This window comes from Mesoplodon bidens (genome assembly GCF_964165515.1).
Source record: "Mesoplodon bidens genome assembly, chromosome: 13".
Taxonomy (NCBI): Eukaryota; Metazoa; Chordata; class Mammalia; order Artiodactyla; family Ziphiidae; genus Mesoplodon; species Mesoplodon bidens.
Window position 1 is genome coordinate 64432857 of NC_138169.1, and position 20289 is coordinate 64453145.

The 20289-nt window shown below is 51.4% G+C and overlaps 1 protein-coding gene across 5 annotated transcripts in view; it reads right to left on the reverse strand.

Annotated features, from left to right (window-relative positions):
• The window catches only part of ZBTB7C (zinc finger and BTB domain containing 7C), a gene marked incomplete at its 5' end in the record, with an annotated part of 377445 nt that overhangs the window by 11957 nt on the left and 345199 nt on the right, over positions 1-20289 (reverse strand). For 4 of the 5 annotated variants that reach the window (XM_081252548.1, XM_081252546.1, XM_081252547.1 and 1 more), the window contains one exon: positions 1445-2668. In XM_081252548.1, the coding sequence (XP_081108674.1) occupies positions 1445-2652 (1208 nt within the window). Of the gene's footprint in view, positions 1-1444; positions 2669-2865; positions 2888-20289 lie in introns of those variants that run through there. The other variant, XM_081252549.1, reaches the window with a different exon arrangement.

Here is a 20289-nt window from a genome sequence, read left to right on the forward strand (position 1 = left end):
CTTCACTGTCGGCTCGGAGCAGCTGGGAGATTCTGCTGGGGTTTCCTTCACAGAAGCAGCTGTGAGGGGACCCGAGGCCACCTTGGAAACAATCAGCGTTGTCCTTTGAAGCAGTCACCGGAAGAGCCTGCAGAGCTGTTTTCACAACTGTCAGCTGAACATAAACTCAGATCAAGTTTTCAAGCCACCAAAGAGAGTGGGTCTTGTTACTTAGCAGAACTCGTCTTGTTTTCCCCCCAAAAGAACTGCCCCTGGTTTGATAATCAACCTGATGCAAAACATTGCACTCTCTCCTCAAAAACCAAAGCTTTGGGCCCACTGGGGCAAATCAAAAGAATGGGCCCCAGCAATTCCCAAAGATGAACGGCTAGGGGGGTACGGGGCGATAGTAACACCTCTGGAATAAGTGTGGGTTTCTCGAGGCGGGTTCTCTGATGGGGACGGTGGCAATGTGGGGAAAGGACCTGGTCTAGGAAGTCACAGTCCCCGGGCAGGTAAACCACATCCGACACACTGAAATGACCAAGCCCTGATGTAGGGCACTCACCAGAACCTTCTGCAGTGTGGACATGGCTGGGAAGGTCAGCCTCACATCAGTGACCACCATCGGCACCGATAGACCATATCTCCCCCAAATGAGGCCCATCAAAACCTAGCACTGGGCAAATCGGACCCTACATCATCCCACCAATCAGTTCTGACCACAAAAGTTGCTGTGCAGAGAAGGTACACAACACACGCGTGCTGAATGGGATGGAGTCCGGGAAAGATGAAAGGCTTATCATATATTGATTTCAAAGTTCAACTTTTATAACAGCATAGAGTTAACCCTCTTCCCAACATGGACAGTCAAGGGGGAGAACGTAAAAGGAGGCCCACCCTTTAGGTCTGACCCAAAACAGGACTGAAAGGGCCTACAGGGGTCTCACTGGGATTCAAGTCCCAGCTCTGCCATTTCCCAGCTGGGCTTACGAGTGGCTGACTAGCCACTGGGAGACAGATCACCTATCTGTGGACAAAGGCCATGGCCCTCCCTGACTTCCAGGACATGGCGGGGGCGGTAGTATACGTAATCCATTCAAGACAGGCCCTGGCATGCTGTCCGGGCTCCAAATAAAATAAAGGAGGGGCTGCGCTCCATTGGGAGCTTCAAACTGGCTTTCCTGGATCTACAGCGGGTGCTGAGATCCCCCCTCCCCGCTTCTGCCTTAACCAGAACAGCTCGGCTCTGATCTCTTTTGCATCTTGGCCTTCTACCTAATAGCATATATAGGAAAATATCTGAAAATCACTGCACCAGCTAATGCCTAGCCCCTGTTCTGGCGATGAGCTTGCTGTGCATCTAGGATCCAGCTGGACCTCCCCTGACCTGGGTGCCTCTCCATCCTCGTGGCCCCCGGCCCTCCCCGCCCTGCCCCTCACACCCTCAGGCCTCCGTTCGCACCTGGTGAAGCGGACCTCGCAGATGTTGCACATGTATGGCTTCTCCCCGGTGTGGGTCCTCATGTGCCGTGGCAGCTTCCCAGCCCCCATGATGACTTTGTGGCAGATGGGGCACTGCTGAGAGGCCTTGGGCTTCAGCTTGCGCTCCTCCACCAGCGGCCAGGGCGGGAAGAGGCCCCCTAGGTGGGTGGCGCTCAGGAAGTTGAGATAGGCACCGTAGTCATCCTCTGCCTTGATGGGGCCCAGCGGCCCCCCGGGAAGGTCTGGGAACATGGCCTTGAAGAAGTCGCTGGGGAAGGGCGGCGGCGGAGGTGGGGGCAGCTCCCCCTTCTCCTCCTCCTTGATCTTGCGGTTCTTGATGACCAGGTCTAGGGGCCCACTGTCCATGGGCTGCTCGGGCAGCTGGGCGAAGGCACCGAAGTCCCCTGACCAGAGGTGTGGAAAGAAGTCCGGGGCGAACGGAGATAAGGAGGCTCTCCTGTCGGGGATGTTGGCTTTGGGGTACAGGTTCTCCCTCAGCAGAGATTCAATGGAGAAGTCCCGGATCACGCCCAGGTGGCCAGGGCTGCCGGCCCGGAAGGAATCGGGGAAGTCCCTGGGTGCGTCTGAATAGGCCTTCTCCGAGAGGTGGTCCGTCTTGGAAGGGCTTTGGTGGCAGTTGATGTCCTGGGGGTCAGGCAAGTTTTCTTGATCAGCAAAATCCTCCGTGTCATCGTCCTCGTCCTCCTCCTCTTCCTCCTCCTCCTCCTCTTCGTCCTCATCGTCGTCATCTTCGTCATCATCGTCATCCTCTTTGTCATCCTCCTCCCCCCCGTCCCCCCCGGGCTCCATGATCTCCAGGCACACGTTCACGATGCACTGGATCTCCAGCATCCTGGCGGCGTTGAGGATGTGCTTGACGTTGGAGGCCGTGATGGTGAGCGTGGAGGTGTAGGCAAACTCCAGGATGGCGGCCAGCGCCTCGGGCTGGACGAAGTCGATCTCGTAGACGTAGGGCTGGCTGGCTAAGGTGCCGGCTGTGAAGAGCTTCTTGAAGTACTTGCTGCAGGCGGCCAGGACGGAGCGGTGGGTGCGGTACTCCTGCTCCTGCACCACCAGGAGCACGTCGCAGAGCAGCCCGTCATGCCGCTGCTCGTTCAGGCTGCACAGGACCTCGCTGCTGTGGTTGGGGAAGGGAATGCCGATCAGCTCGTCAATGCCATTGGCCATGTTCTCAGCCAGAGCCCTGTGGGGACACACACAGGGAGAGACCGGGTTAGAGGACATGGCCCCAAGAGGGGATGCCAGCACTGGGACCCTGGCCCAGGGAGGCCAGGCCGGTGGGCGTGCTTGCCCACCCCACCCCTGCCTTTGCTTGGGGCTCCCCTCCCTCCCCCTCTGCTAGAAACCCGGCCCCTCTTCCTCAGCTTTTCCCGATCTCACCTGGAATTCAGAGCCCCGCTCAAAAGCTGGGGCTTCTCAGTGAACCACTGGGCTCTTCCCAGGACCCCAAAGGCCCTTGGAGTTGGGCTTGTCATTGGGCAGCTGGCGTCTGACTTTTAGCAAAGGCTGTGGAATCTTCTCGCAGGCACGATTTCACTGAATTCCACTTTGGGAATGTGCAATTCCTGAATGCGGGGACGGACAGCCATGTGAAACTCCATTGCTCTGTATGCTACGGGAATGATGGCCGCTACGGACTCACGCAACGTCTGTGGGTCAAGCGTCAAAAGAGGAATTTTCTCTCATATGACTCAGGGCTCCCTTGGGGAGAATGCTTTGGTTTATTTCACAAATCCTCTGACTCCTCTAACAGATTCAGATTTTGCTACTTTTGGCTATTGATGCGGGCTGTACTAACGGAGGGGGCTACTAACAGTAGCTGAGTTGTTCCCCAGCCAAACTTTGTATGTGGCAGTCTTAACCCCCCAGTATGTCAGAGTGTTACTGTATTTTGAGGTAGGCTCTTTAGAAGGGGAATTAAGGGTAAAATGGGGTCCTATGAGAGGGCTCTCATCCAGTATGACCAGTACCCTTACAAGAGGAGAGTAGGGCACAGACACACAGAGGGAAGACCACGTGAGGACACAGGGTGGAAGACAGCCACCTACAAGTCGAAGAGAGAGGCCTCAGAGGAAACCGACCCTGCCGACACCCTGATCTTGGACTTCCAGCCTCTAGAACTGTGAGAAGATAAATCTCTGCTGTTTAAGCTCCAGTCTGTGGTACTTTGTTATCACAGCCCTAGCAAACAGATAACAGCTTCTAGGAATCTTCAAACCGATCTCGTGGCCCATTTTCAGCAAGGGAATGGGGGCCTTATGGCAGGTGTTCTGCTTTCTGACCTATTTCTGGCTTCATCTTAGCTGATGAGGTTTCCCTTCATTTGCAATTCTTGATTTTTTAGAAAATACTGACCTCCTATACGTGTATATCTGTGAGCCATTTGACCTATAAATATTTATATTCAATATTAAATTTGAGCTCATTGTTAGTTAATTTATCATGTCTGTATTCTGTTACTCTTTGGGAAACATATCCCTATGGGGAGAAGCCTCTTCTAAGACACCTCAGCATTATCTATACATAAAACACGAAGTGTGGCCGGTCATAGCCACCAGCGGTCAGGGAGGCGGGCGCAGAGGACAGCAGGCACCCCCTCCCTTCAGGGAGCAGAATTCACAACCCAAGTCAACAGATTCAACCTGGACAACAAGCCACCTCAATTTTTATGCCAGGGCACTGACGGCCCTGCTACTCGGGGCAAAGCTTGGCTGTGGCCCATGGATAAATCCTAGCAAAGACCTGGCCCTTACCCAGCTGCAATTACAGTGGGGAGAAAAGAAAAAGGAAAACAAAGTCTGGAAGATCCACGGCTCAGTGGAAAGAGCTTTGGGGATCCCCACGTACTTATCTTCGGGATGTTTCTGCCCTGAGAAGGCAGAGGCAGTGGAAGGAGAGAAGAGAGAAGTGCCAGGCCCACAATATGTGCCCCAAGTGGCCTGGAGGCACCAGGGACCTGGTGGGGTGTCAGGGTGCTGGGCTCTGCCACCCTCCTCTCTCTCCTCTGTGGGTGGTGGAGGGCCTTAGCCTTCCCCCCGCAATCTCGCCCGGGGAAGGTATTCAAGAGGTTTCCCAGAGCAAAGGCCTTGCCGCTTTCCTGCTTTCTTAAAAAGGGCCAGAGACCCCGCAGGCCGTGCATTCATTCTCTAAATAGACTTTGGGTTTCTTCCTGTGCCCGGCCCTGCTCTGGGCTCTGGGGATGCACAGAAGGCAAACCAAGCAGGCCCTTGCTCTAACAGAGCTTACAGGGACATAACAACTGTGATAAAGATGCAGCAATATCCACCAAAGAGGAATAAGATATCACCACACACCTATCAGAATGGCTAAAGTAACAAAAAGTGACAACACATCGCTGTGTCTGCCTGGCTCTCTCTGGGTTCACTCACTCTGGGGGAAGCCAGCTCCCATGTCATCAGGACAGTTCTATGGTGAGGTCCGCGTGGCAAGGGACTGAGCAGGTCCAAGTCACCAGCTGTGTGAGTGAGCCACCAGGAGAGTGGGTCATTCAGTCCCAGTCAGGCATTCAGAGGACAGCACCCCTGCTGACATCCTGACTGCAGCTTCATGAAAGGCACTGAATCAGAACCACTTAGCAAAGCTGCTTCGGAATTCCTGACTCATAGACACCGGGAGATAGTAAATATTTATTCTTTTTTTTTTTTTTTTTTTTTTATGGTACGCGGGCCTCCCACTGTTGTGGCCCCTCCCGTTGCAGAGCACAGGCTCTGGACGCGCAGGCTCAGCGGCCATGGCTCACGGGCCCAGCCGCTCCGCGGCATGTGGGATCCTCCCAGACCGGGGCACGAACCCGTATCCCCTGCATCGGCAGGCGGACTCTCAACCACTGCACCACCAGGGAAGCCCAGTAAATATTTATTCTTGTTTTAAGTTACTCAGTTTCAGAGTAATTTGTTATACAGCAATAGATAACAATAGATAACACAGGAAGATAACAGATAATACAACAGGCAACACAGAGGCACTATTCACTTCATAGACATTACGGGTTTGTGATAGCTATCGTTTCTGGCAGATGGTGTTAAATGCTGTCTTCTGACAAAATCAGTATATTATGACACCAGTTTGATAGATGGAAGTAGATGTATCGAGGAAATGACCCCTTTTTTTAATTCCCACGAAGCTACCCTAATGGTAGCAGGGTTCTGACCCTCAGAGGAACCTTCTCACCTGAAAAGACTGTTCGTGAATGAAATGCGCCATCAACTATTAAAAGCCCAAATCATGGGCTTCCCTGGTGGCGCAGTGGTTGAGAGTCCGCCTGCCGATGCAGGGGACACGGGTTCGTGCCCCGGTCTGGGAAGATCCCACATGCCGCGGAGCGGCTGGGCCCATGAGCCGTGGCCGCTGAGCCTGCGTGTCCGGAGCCTGTGCTCCGCAACAGGAGAGGCCACAACAGTGAGAGGCCCGTGTACAGCAAAAAAAAAAAAAAAAAAAAAAAAAGCCCAAATCATTAAAACCTCAGGAAATTAGTTCTTTCATGCAAGTTTTCTTGCTTGCCAAGGGCTTATTCCTATAAAGACAAAAATGTTTTAAAATGTTTTTCAGGAAAAATTCCCACAATTCCTTAAACTTATCCCCACCTTCTTAAATAGAGGAGCTGGAACCCATTGGATGGGGTGTAGGTGATCCGTGTCTCACCCGAGCCCTCTGAGGGACGGAGAGCACCATCCCTGTGCTAAATGTCCCGCTTCCCATGCTTTTGGAGCTGGTCTGCTTGGGCCTGGGGGTCAGGAACCACAGCTGTGTGACTCTGGGAGGCCCCACCACCTCTCCGGGCTTCTCTTTCCTCATCTTGTCATTGGATGGACAGGGGAAATCTGAAAACCGGCGTCCATGAGGAAGCACAAAGTGGATCTGGCAGTGGGGAGGGGGCAACAGGCCTGGGTGACCCTGGACTTGAAGGCTGGTCTGTCCAGCAGTGACTTCTCACCAAGGCATGGTTTGGAATCTTTGTCCCATTCCTGGAGGAACAGATGTAACCACAGAGCTCGGGGCTGTTTTTCCTGGCAGGAGGTATCAGGGGAAGGGGGGCTGTGGTTTGCTGTTTATTGACTCTTTGGGAAGAAGTGCCCCCACGCTGCCTTCACTCTGGAAGCTTCCCTGGTGACCCTAAGATCCCCATGCCTGGAGGGCCCGCAGACAGCAGTGTTCCAGAGGGGATGCCATGTCCAGTCTCCACCTTTGCACCCAGGCCCTCCATCCCCTCCCTTCCATCCCTCCCATCGCCCAAGCCAGGGCACTCTTTCTCCAAGAATAACACGCTGAGGAAAGAAAATTACACACACACGCACACAAACACAAAACCAAACCGCTCGACAGCTAGGAGAGGCTTGACGCAAAATATGAACCTCTGGTAGGAAGGTGATAGAAAAAATATAGAGTCAAGAAATAAAGGCGGAGGAGGAAAAGGGGGAAAGAGGAGCTTGCAAATGGAAGAAGGAGGTTAAAGAGCCAGAATGCAGGGCGGGTGAAACCCTTTCAGGTGTGGTCCCCATTCCAGAGGACATGAGGCTCACCACAGCCTCCCCTGGGCCTGTGCCCTCTGTGGAAGGTTCTAGAGCCCAGGTATGTCCAAGTAGCCTTCTGGCAAAGGCAGCACTTCTCATCTCTGGCCTAGGTTAATTCAACTGTAACATGAGAACATCACCAGCCTCAGGTACTCTACCTGCCTCCCCCCTCTCACTATAGGGAGATGGGTCATGCCCTTTAGCTCACCAGCTAAAGAGGAGGAGGGGGTGTTTCTATGAGAGGATCAGAGAAGAGGTGTGGTTGGAGCCTTTGGAAGGAGAGAGAGGGCCTTGGACTTAGAGAATTGCACTGTAGAAACCTGGCTCTAGAAGACCTCCGAACTAATTTCTTGAGTGTGACTTGAATTTTTGTTTTTATTTGTGTCCTGTTCTAATAACCAAATCAATCAAGCAGGCAAGCCAACATTTATAATAACAATCAATACTAGCTACCATTTATCAAGTGCCTGTAACACGTCGGTCATTGCACCTCTAAGCCTTCTTCAATCAACACGAGCATGAAAGATACGTATTTTTATCATCACCCATTATCATTGGGCAAGTAAGTGACTTGCCCAATGCCACACACAAGTGTCCGGACCAGGGTCTGAACCCGGCTGCATTTGGTGCCAAAGCTCACGTTCATTCCCCTTATAACACTGCCCCCTACAAAGTCCGACTCGTGGGTAGGGGGATTTGGACCCTAGCCCCCAAAGGTTTAGAGATTTAATCAGAGCCAGGGCTGAGGGTTGTACACCAGGGACCTAAGACCCAAGCAGGCCAGGGGGGCTCAGGACTGAGCACCAGTGAGAGAGGTATGGACAGGGAGGCAACAGACCCCTGTGGGCTGTGGGATCGGAGCAGGCTTCCAGGAGGAGGGGCCCTGTCTGATCTGTGAAGGATAAAGAAGATTTCACTGGGCAGAGGGGCAGGAAGGACCTGCCCCATATCATTTGGATCTGGAAAGCTTTGGATTTCTAGAGTCCCATCTGAAGATGTGTTTACCCTGGGTCCTGAGCGGGATCACACAAGAAGCTGTTCTCAGCCAGCGTGTGCCTGAAGTTGGCTGACAGCCATCTGACAACAGGGGGATTATGCTGGGAGGTGGAGAGTGAGGGCCCTGCTTTAAGACCTCCCGGGTGCACATCCTGGCCTCGGGGACTAGGTTTCACCCTCCTGAGCTCAGTTTCTTCATCCGTTCAGTGGGGATGGTGAGAGTTGCTGGGCGGATCAAATGAGGGAAGGCACATGACGTGCTCCTGGGACAGAGGAGGTACTCAAACACTGCTGGCAATTAGGAAGTCCGGGAGGGACAAAGACACCTAACAGGGGTCTTCACAGAGGGAGGTGGCATCATACCAGGAACGAATTTCCCTTCTGTATAGTTTTGCAGAGACCATACTAGTTAATCACCTCTCCCAAAGACATTCCCAGGGCCACCCCAGCATGTGGAGGACGTTGTAGTCTTCCAAGGTCCTTTCATACCTCCTGTCTCATGTACTCCTAACCCAAAGAGGCAGGCAAGGCTTGTAGAAACTTTATGCCTATTTTACAAGTGAGGAAAATAAGGCACAGTGAGTAGCTTATGCCCAAGGTCACACAGCCCATTAATGTCAGAGCAGGAATTAGAACCAGGTATTCTGATGCCTAAGCCTGTGCCCCCAACTGCGTGTGGGGTTGCCTGACTAGTAGGCACCCCATGTTCTAGGACTGGTTTTACTAGGAATGTGAAGTGCAGGGATTGGCAAATTATGTGTATACTCCTGCTGCCCTCAGTTTGCTTATGTGGGAAATGGGGAAGTAATTGCATGGATCTCACTTGCTCCAGGGCAGGCTTTGTCTCTTATATGTCTGTATCATTCCCAGGATGCCATTAAGGAGGAACATGGGAGACGCTGAATGAATGAGGTCTGTTCAAATACAAGGTGGAGAGAGCCTTGAAGTCACAAAAGGCAGTGGGTGGCCCCAGCCCTCTGCACTGGGGACATCTGACATTTGAACAGAGCCCTATCATTCGGAAAGTGTTTATATCTGTTCATTTCATCCTTATTATGATTCTCATTTGATGGGGATCAGAGAGGCTAAGTCATTTGCCCCAAGTCACACAGCTAGAAAACATCAGGTCAGGAATTTGATTTCTGCTCCAGTCCCATCTCCTTCCCGTCCTCCATGGCTACCTCAGTGATGTGACTTTCAGGACAATTCTATTGCCTTGATCCACAAGTCCAGTGCCTCCTTGAATCATGATCAGGTCAGCAAATCTGGGGCCCAGGATGATGCTTCCATCTGCCAAATCCCCACGGCAGACTGACCCCAGCTGGCAGGCTCCCACTGCCCTGGGAGTGGTCCCATCCCCCTCTCCAGCCTCCAGTTCCTCCCCTGCCTGGGCCTGGAGCTTCAAAGACGCCTGGCAGAATTAGTACTGCCATGAGGGCGAGGGTGGAGTTGCACAGGGGCAGAGATGGGATGTGGATTCTTTTCCAGATTTGGGAATAAGGCTAGGTAGCACCTACCTGCCTCCTTCAAGCAGGTCCTTAGTCTCTGTGGTCTGTGTAGGCAGGGACCAGGGCAGGAGAGAGCCCAAGGAGGCCTGGCCCAAGCAGCTGTGCAGCCCTGTGGATCTCTGCTGGGTGCGCCCCACCCTGCCCTTAGCACTTCCCCTAAGCAGGGCAGCCACACCCCTCTGCCCCTGGAATGCCCCAGAGGCTGGGGCCAGACATGTGGGCTGGAAGGCTGGGCGGCGGGGCAGGGCCTCCTCAACTTCCAACCTTTGCTCCACCTGCCAGAGCTCCCCGGGCAGAGCCCTCCCAGCTGCATGAAGCCTGCCCCACCTGCTCTGCTACCCTGCCAAGACATGCCTGGAGGCCACAGTCTCCAGCTCAGCCTTGGGCCCAGGGCTTGGAGCCGCTTGGTGTCTGTGAAATGAGCTCTGAGCCTCCCTCCTCTGCAAACGGTGATGGATGTTCCAGATGTTCCCTGACAGCTGGGGTACAGGCCCTCTTGGCAGCACATGGTCATGCTTCCCCATTCTCCCCGCCCCCCGTCCCCCAATTCCTGGTCCCTCCACCCACAGCATAAGACTTGACAGGGCAGAGGCCAGGCCCCGCAGGAGTGCCTGTGTTTCTACCCCACACTGAGGGATTCTCCCCACATCCCTACACCTGGGGGCCTGAGCTCCTTCTCTTGACACCAGGCACTCAAGTCCCTGCCTCTCTGTCCTCTGAAGCCCCCTGACTTAACTGTGCTGTGTGTTTGTTGAGCACACTCACTTTCCTCTATACATTTTCTGAGGAACCCTTGGTACAGAAGGAATTATTTGGCCCACTTTGCTGGCGAGAAACCGAAGCTCATGCTGGGTGAACTGTCTCGCCCAAAGTCACAGAACAAAGTAAGTGACAGAGACCCCGGACCTCCTGACTTGTCACCCAGACCCTGTCCACTGTATCACACTGTATCTATTTCTTGTCACCTCCACCCTCTTCACCATCACCACCTCCACACTCCACATTGGTTTGATTTTATCAGAACAAGGTCTAGAACCCCCACTGGGAGTTTTGACGGGGGACAAAATCCAGGGTGTGCTTCTCGCCCCCTACATTCTTACCGGGATGAAACACACACTCGGGACAGACTTGAGGGGTACCTCAGAGGGCAGCTTGAGTGATGGGTGAGGAAGACTGAGGGGCAGCTCCATACCTGGGCTTTGGTCCTGGGGTGGGGTGGGGGCGTCTGAGTGTCGGAGCTGTTTAATCTCCCCCGGGAGGAACCTCTTCTTCACAGCATCTGGGTGAGCCCCAAGTGGGTGTGCCTGGGCCCCTGCCCCCATCCCCTCACCCAGGGGGTGGCTTGGAACCTGTTACTCTTCAAAGCACTTCCACCTGCGTGGCAGCAGGCTAGGCCAGTATTATACCCATTTTACAGATAAAGAAACAAAAGTGAAGTGAAGTTAAGGTCACAACATCCATCAGTAACGCTGGAAATCTCACGTATTCCCTGAGGCCATAATCTGGGGGCCCGCACTGTGCAGTAACCTTGCAGGAAAGATAGGAAGGGTGGGTTGTCTAGGGTCTGCATGGCCTGGAGGGGCTGAGGCCCCTAGCACGCCGGTGGGGAGGGTCCCACCTCAGACGGCTAGAGCGCTGGCTGGGCTGGCCTTGGGAGTCTGGGCCAGACACATAAGTGGTATTCCTTCCAACTGTGGTTCTTTAATTATGTATTCATCCTTTATTTATTAGAGGGCAAGGCGGGGGAGGGGGGAAGACTTGTTTTCTTTTAAGAGAAATTACACACCTCTTTATGTTCCAAATAAAGGATTTACTACTTGTGTTTATTACAGGCGATTTCCCGAGCCAGAAAACTCCTTGGGAGGCTTATTAAACCTTATTAAACCACCGAAAATTTAGATAATAAAATAAATCACTTGTTTCCCATAAAGAGCACTAGGCCCCGGGTTACTGAGTTTCGGAATCCCAGCTGCCTCTGGCTGCCTTTTCAGGGGGTGTCCCGGCTGGTGGGCTGGTGGGCTATGCTCCCCACGGCCACGAGCTCAGGGTGGGGAGGTGGGGGCCACACAGGAGCCCCCGGGAGTGCTATTCTTTCAGCATTTCTGCCCAGAGGGGCCGTCTCCTGCAGAGGGGCAGGAATGATTTAGATTTTGTGAGCTATTTGAGGAGTTGTGTTTGGAGTGGCTTAAGAAGCACCACTTATTTCAACCCTTCCTGGGGATATAGTTTAGTGTTTTTTCTAGGAGGCACCAAGGTGCTTACACAGCTGGCCAGCCTGAGCACGCTCTGCCGTCCAGCCACCTTGACCTGTGAGCCCAGGGATCCCTGTGCATCTCCTATTGCTGCCGGGCCAGGGGGCTTGATGTTGGGAGAAGGGAAAGCACTGCCAGGTGAGAGGGCCAGAGCTGGAGCGGAAGAAGGCTGAGGCCTGTTTTGGGAAAGGGCATAAAGAGGAGGGGCTGAGAAACGCCCAGGTGTGCAGTCGGCAGAGGGGGCTACGACGCTTTTGGGGAGGAGGTACAATTAAAGTCTGCACTGACAATTCATCTGTGCTCTGCAGCTGAGCTACTGGTGACCTCGGACTGGCCACGGTCCCTTTCTGAGCTTCGGTTTCTTCTTTTATGTGAGACCAGGAGGCTGTGAACGTCCCTTGCTGCCCACACACTCGACGGTGCTATGGTGTCCTCTAGCTGATCCACTTAAATATTCTGGCTCCAGGGTGGATCTTTGGATTCTGAGGTCACGAGCAGCTCAACCTCTGCTGTCTTGGGGCTGCTGTGCCCGACTGTGGACTTTCTGATTCTGTCTTCCACCCCCAACCCAGGTGTCTCAGGGACGCTGCCAGGTTACACAGGGAAATAAGTGTGAACACACATTGGGCTTTCAGAGGACACGTGTTCTACAGTGTCAAGATGGGATTAGCATTTGACCACACCGGGCAGAGCGCTAGAGACTCAACAGTTTGGTAAAAGACGCGTGATATGCTCCCTCTCCCCGGAGGGAGGGTGAGGCGGCCGCTCTGGGTTTATCTTCCCAGCTCTCTGACAGTGCCAGGGGTGGGTGTGGAGCTGGGCAGCGGCCCGGGGAAGGGTCTGGAAATTGCTTCTCCAGAATGTGCCCTAATTCATTACAAGCAATTCTACAGGCCCTGTGTGGGGAGCATGAGGAAGAGACAGGCACCCAGCTTGACAGAGATACAACATATGGGGATGGAGGGTTCCTTCTGAGATTCCTCCAGCTGATATCGACCGAATGAAACTATCAGCTGAGATGTACTGAGTGCTCGGTGTGAGTTGCTGACCTAAATAGTTTATGTAGATTCTCTCACTGAATCCTCTCCAAAACCCATTTTTCAGATGGAGAAACTGAGGCAGAGTTGGGACTTGAACCCAAGCTGCCGGGCTCCAGGTTTCCTAAGCAGAGTTTACCCATCTGCGGCTGGAGAAACAGGGATGGAATTCCTTAAGAACTCACAGAAAAGTGGGAGATAAAGACAGCAGTGCTAAGAGCTAGGCCAGAGGTGAGAACAGGGTCCCTTGGGGGCAGGCCGAGGGGGCAGGGACTCCATCGGGGTGGGGTTGGGGAACTCCACTGGGGAAGCGCTGGCAGGGAGAGGAGGCCTCAGATGCACTCGGACTGTGTAAGAGGCCATGGGAAGGAAGTCAGGGAAGCTTCTGGATGGGAGAGGAATCTGCTTGGAGCTGCATTTGAGGAGGTGTCAGCAACAGGCAGTCCTGGAAGGGCAAGGCAGGGCAGCTGGAAACCAGCTAGGATACTGTACCCTCTGACCCGTTCCTCACAGCCACACCCCTGCTCCGGACCCCTGGGGTCAGGAGGGGTAGGGAGAAGCTCTGGGGGGAAGGAGCCGAGGGAGGAAGGAGGGCAGGATCCCACTCCCAGGCCTCATCCAGGTGTAAGATGTCCTGGTTATGCCTCAGCTCTTGAAAAGCACTTCGGCCTCCCTGCTGCCGTCCACTTGGATTTGGAGATAAGGCCTGGATCAGCAGCCCAGCCGGATGGCCTCAAGGATCCCACCCCTGCCTGTGTTTTCCAAAGGAAGTGAAACCTCAGATTTGCCTCAAAACTTGCACTTTTCTTCTAAGCAGACGCTATCCACCATGAGAACCGCCTGGCATTTGGCTGGAAGGACAAACTGGAAGCTTGCAATTTTGGGGCTTAATTGCACAGTTAGTTCCATATAATATTATTATATAGAACTTTTATTGCATCGAGAAAGTCCAAGCATTTCCTTTTCTTAGTTACACTTGAGCCCTGTCCCTCCTCGGCTATAATTTTCTCTCTTGCCCGCTGCAGAACTGATGGCTGTTTGGTTCCAGGAGCCCTCTCCAAAGACAGGACAATTAGGATGTGAGTGGAAACTCATTTGTCACGAGCGGTTTACTCATGGAATACGAGTCAATTCACAAATATTACTGATCACTCACCACGTCTTGACTGGGGCTTCATGCTGTGTGGGGCTCTAAACAAGACCCTGCACCTGCTTTTGAGGACCTTCTGACTTTCCTGAGCAGTAAAACTAACCCACGGCAAAATATTAGGGAGAAATAGGAACCCAGAAGGAATTCCATGTGAGCTGGGTCCTGCAATCAAGGATGTGGGAGCCAGTAGGTGGGTGTCTGGGCTACACAGCTGTCTGGGCAGGACCCCAGAGCTAGGCAGCTGTGATGGAGAGACTGCTTGAGGGTGTACAGCAAACACCCCCTTTGGAGCACAGCCCAGAGTCCAGCCTCCCCTGTATGTTTGGTTTCTCCAGTGCACATCTCAGGGGATGGGAGCTTTCCTTCCCTCTGCCACACTTGCCCCTAGCCACAGCAGGCAGCACCAAGGACAGGACGCTTTCACAGCCTCCGGGGAGGGTGTCTTACCAGTCAGCACCTTCCAAGTAACTATCCCCACCCCCTCTGCCCCGCCCACCACTATTCGTCATTCATCTGCGCTGAGAGTTTTGGTCTCCAGACTATCAAAAATTACAGTGAAAATATTCTCAAGGGACAAGCATCCCCCACCCCATCTGCACTCCTCAGCCCCCAGCCCATAAAAGCCTGGCTGACATACTGATGAACCAGAATGGGTTCAGCAGGTTCCTTGTACCTAGGAAGTCTTGGTCCCCCTTTGAAGTCTCAAGATCAAAAATGTTGAAGAAATACAAGATTAAAGAGTTAGAAAAGAGTTGGTGAAAAAACATCATTATTTGCAGAGGATATGACTGGATACTTTCCTACACGCGCAGTGGACAAGTTCAAAAATATATTAGAGGATCCCATTTACTTGGCAACGAAAATAGATATAACACCTAGGAATGCGCTCATAAGAAATGTGCACAATCCATACAAAGAAAGTTTTAAATCATGACTGAAGCACTCTTTAAAAAGACTTAAATGAGGGCTTCCCTGGTGGCACAGTGGTTGAGAGTCCGCCTGCTGATGCAGGGGACACGGGTTCGTGCCCCAGTCCGGGAAGATCCCACGTGCCGCGGAGCGGCTGGGCCCGTGAGTCATGGCTGCTGAGCCTGCGCGTCTGGAGCCTGTGTGCCGCAACGGGAGAGGCCACAACAGTTAGAGGTCCGCGTACTACAAAAAAAAGACTTAAATGGAAGGTATACGCTGCTTTTGGATAGGAAGCCATAATACTGTAAACATGCCAGTTCCCTCCTAAATAGTTCATTAAATGCAATATGGTCCTAATAAAAATATCAACCAGAATTTCTATTGAAATTAGTTAAGCTGACTCTGAAGTTCATATAGCAAAATAGGCACTTAAGAATAGCCAAGAGATTTCTGAAACAGGTGACTAATGGGAGTAAGGGGACTAGCCTTACCAGATATGAAAACATAAAGTCATAAAAATAAAATATTTTGTAATGGATCATGAACAGAGAAACAGATCAATAAAGTGTCACTGGCAGTCCATAAACAAACTCACATAAATTCATATACATATGGATTTAGCAAATAGTAAAGGTGGGATTTCGATTTTTATTTTAAGATGGATTTTTCAGTAAATGGGATTGGGAAAACTGGCCAATCATGTAGGAAACAAAACAAAACAAAATTTGGATCCCTTCCCAACTCCTTACACCAAAGTAAATGATGGGTAGAGTAAAGATTTAAAAGGTTAAAAAAAAAAAGAATTATGAAAAAAAATTGGAGAATTGTTTTATAATCTCAAAGGGAAATGTTCTTCTGAGTAAGAAACAAATAAGCTGGGAAAAATATTTGCAAAACATATGATGAAGGGTTAATCTCCTTTATAGAAAGAGCTTATATTAAATCATGAAAAGACCTATAGCTTGCTAGAAAATTGCAAAAACTGTTTTAGCTTAAAAGAAACATGAACGAGAAGATCACAGAAAAAGAAATATAAAAAACTTTTAAATATGTGAAAAATGCCCAGCATCACTCAGGATTAAAGACATAAAGATTAAATACAAAGAGATTTTAATTCTGATGACCTAGAAATTTCCCTCATGGATATTATTTTCATTATGACATGTATCCAACTTAGGTACAAAGCTCATCCCTGCAGCATTGTTTCTATACCCAAAGACTGGAAGCAAACAGTATGTTCATCAATGGAGGGCTAGCTGAGTACACCATGGAGTACTATGCAACCATTAAAAAGAATGAGGCATATCTGTGTACGGATATATGGAGAATAGCTCTAAGATTCAACTGCAAAGCATGCTACATAGAGAGTGTTTTGTTACCATGTTTGGAAAGAAAAAGATGACCCCGTGCACATATTTTTCGGTAGATGCAAAGGCTAACTTAGGAAAGATACACTAAAAACTGGGTACTGGTTCTTTCCGAGATGGTGTTGGAGAGCTGCCAGTGAGGGGTAGAAGGTAATTTATTTTTCTATATAGACTCATTGGTGATATTTGAATTTTAAAGCCATTACTATTAAAAATGTTGAGTGATTCGAATTCTCTCCCATCTTTCACAAAACTCCCAAACTCTTTGGGATTTACTGTAATGTCTGATAGTTGCTGATATGTTCTGGGGCCTTTCAGAAACTCTATCTCAGTTTTTCTGTCTGTAAAATGGAGTTAACGACACTGGGCTGTCTATCTCCTAGGTGGTTGTGAGGATCAGATGAGAACTGGATGAGAACCATCAAGTCCTGCAGGATACAACTGTAGGATATTAGGGGTGGCCCACGGTCTGACCAGAACCTGCCTACGACATAGTAATATTCCTGTGGCTAGAAAAGCAGGCTATGCATGGGAGTTGCAGTCTCCAATAGTGGAAGAGCCCATGATTTCAGCCTCAGGAGGCCATTGGTTAGTCCAACATTTATCATATAGCAACAGAGAACACAGGGAAGAGAGGAAGCCAGAAGGTTGTTTGGCACCATCTGAACTTCAAGAACCCTGGGAGTGTCTGGCTGCAAATGATGATCTTCCTGATAATCAAAACCTTACTGCTTTCTAGTCAACACCTATTTCACATGCATTAACCCATTTGTTACGCCCATTTTACAGATGTGGCTACTGAGCCCTAAAGGATTAAAGCGACCCATTAAAGGCACCCAGATAGTAAGAGGCTGAGCCTCCCCACCTGGATCTAGTCATTTATTTACTACAGAATTTTGATGACTCCCTTTAGGGGATCCCACCATTCCAGTCTGCCCATCACAGTCCTCCATAGTCTGGTCTTGACGTTACTTCCCAGTGCTCTCCCACCAGGAATCTCTCTTTAAAGCTGGCTTGTGCACTGCCCTCCAAACACACCATGCTCATTTCAGCCTTGTGCCTGTTGCTTTAAGTGGTCACACCTCCAGGCCCACCTCTCTCTCGAAGAGACCAAAGAGGAAGAGACTGAGCTCCAGTCTCACTTCTTCCCTAACACCCTCCCCCTCTAACCCAAGGTGATGTTTCATCAGTGTCAGCCAGGTTCCAGGATGGCCCCCAATGATCTTCACTTCCTGGTATTCACACTTTGTGAATTCCTTCCCACGTTGTACCAGGGTTGGTCTGTGTAGCCAGGGAAGTGATGGTGTGAGACTGCCAAAGCTAGGTGATAAGAGACATTGCCACTTTTGCCTTGCTTTCTCTGGGTACTCATGCTGTGGGAGAAACCTCTTATCATGTTGGGAGATATGGAAGCAGCCTATGGAGAGGTCCAAATGGGCAGGAACTGAGACCTCACCAACAACCAGCACCAAGTTGCTAGCTACTGAGTGAGCCATCTTGGAAGCATGTTTTTAGTCCTAATCAAGCTTAAGATGACCTCAGTCAGTCAACATCTTGACTATAAATTCATGGGAAACCCTGATCCAGAACTCCCCAGCTAAGCTGCTCCTGAATTTCTGGGTATAAAAATCATGAGGATAATAAATGTTTAGTGTTGTTTCAAGCAGCTAAAGTTTGGGGACATTTTTGTTATACTGTTTGTTAGCTGACTAATGCACCCTTTCACCCGCTTTCAGGAGTCAGGATATTATCCCTTGGCCCTTGCCCATTTACTGTCTTGCCTAGCTTTTCACAAGTATAATCTTGTTTCCCCAATGAAACAAGAAACATGTGTGGTTTATAATCCCCCTATATCTCCCATCATGCCTAATGGGGGGCTGGGAACAGAGGGTGAGATCCACAATCATTTTCTGGCCTCCTGTTTGTGAAGAGAAGGTGAGTGTGTAACTGAAAGGCTACAGCACATGAATGCACGATGTTTCCTCTTGACTAGTAGCCTTATAAGCATGCAAACAACTCACACAGAATACCTGCAAACCCACCACCTAAGACCTACAGCTCGCCCTCACACCGGAGCACTCCCTTCTGAGCATTCCCAAGTGTTCCATGGTGAGTCACAGCCGTGATTCACCCCCAGGGGTCTCCCAGAGGGATGGAGTGGGAGGAAGCCCTGGAAAGGGCCGTTACTTCTTACTAATGACACTGAATGCTAGCTTGTTTCCAAAAATGTTTCTTTCAAAGCCGGAGTGACAGCCCCCACCTTCTGATGCTCAATTGTAAATAGATGGTATGCTTATGCCCAAAGAACTGTGTAGAAGTTTAAGAATCATAAAGAGAAATACTGCCGAGGGAGCTGCTGCTGCTCCTAAAACAGCTCCACCCCACCCCCAGCCTCTGCAGAGCTGCCTGCCCATCCCCAGAGACACATCTCCAAACCCACCCAGGCTATTCTCCCTACAGGCAGCGGGTGGGAGGACACGACCCTTCCTCCGCTCCCTCCCTCCTCCCATCTCTTTCCCAAGCCAGCAGGCTGAGTCTTCAAGACTAATCCAAAAAAGCTAAAGGGCGGAGGGGAGCCCTTCTGTAAACCGGTGTCTAAACAGAGGCAGCTCCATCAGGTTTTTGGCCGGGTGGGTGGAGGTGACCAAAGATACAATTATAACGTAGCCCATCCTCTCCCACAAGACCGCTTTAACCAGCGTGTAATAAAGCCCCGGCTCATCCACCCTCTGATGTGGATCAGATGAGATGCATTTTTAGCTTTTCTGGGGAGTCTGTGCCAGTGGGGGAAGCAACAAACAAATAAGCTACAGTCATTGGGAGGAGGAAAAGTCAGAGCCTACTGAGCAGGGACCCGGGAGTCCACCCACTGCTCCTGCCACGGCTAGCTGTCCTGGTCCCAACCTCAGCTGGGATTGCACCTCCCTCTCGCTCCCTCCTCTGTTCCAGACGTCACTGTGTTGTCCCTGCACCATCTTGGTTACCTGTGCCTTCCCCTCCATTCCTGCTGCCGCTCATTCAGAAGTGAATCTGTTCTCACCACCGACTCCCAGCACGCACGCCGGGCTCCACCACGTGGGTCCTGCCTACCTTGTCCGCCTGCCTGCCTCCAACGATTGGAGGGTGTTACCAGCATGCCCAGCTCCCACCCCCTCGGCCTTGCTCTCCTGTCCCCTCTGCTGAAGGCTGCCTGCCTGCCAAAGTCCTCCTCCTAGCCCACATTTAGCGGGCTAACTCTTGCTCATCCTTTAAGACTTGACCCAGGCATCACCTCCTCCAGGAAGCTTTCCTGAATTAGGTGCCTGCCCTCCATGTTCGTTTGCTTCCCTCTCTCCCAGCCCTCACCACATAGAGATGTAACTAGAAAGTGGGTGTGACTGTGATCAACCTGTGGGAGAGGAGGGAGAAGTAACTCTGGGGTGTGAGGTGCCAAGGGTGGGGGTCAGGACAGGGGTGGATAGACCACAGTGGGTGCTGCAGGATGAGCACTGGAGTGTCAGGAATCCCCATAACCCATAGGGTGAGAGGGGCTGCCAGGACCGGACAGAAGCGGGTTCCAGTCCAATCCCAGGTGCCTGAAAGGTGGTGACCGAGCAGCCGTGGTGTTAGGGGGCTGGGGAGGGATGGGACTGAGTGTGACCCTGCTCTGATCTCTACAGGCCAAGGGACTGTCCATGCAGGGAGGAGGGCGGGACACCCTGGAAAGGGCTGTAGCCAATTTACAAAGCTTCAGTTATTAAAATTGTAAAAGGACGATGTGTATCCCGATGCAAAGCTCATCGGAAAGGTGGGTAGTGATGAAGCCTTCCTAAAACAGACAACAGTAGGATTAGACAAAAGTTAGATTATTTATATCCCCCAGGAAGTGTCATCCCTTCCTTTTTTCTTTGCCCCAACATGCACTATGGTCTGCAGCTGAGGGCCGCAGCTCGTGCCTTCCCACCTGGGAGCTTGTGGCCTCCTCCTTTCCTTTGTCAGGGATGCCCTCTCCTGTTCCAGTAGTCTGAGGCTCCAATAGTCCTGAACACTCATTAAGCTCCTCAGGCTATTGGAG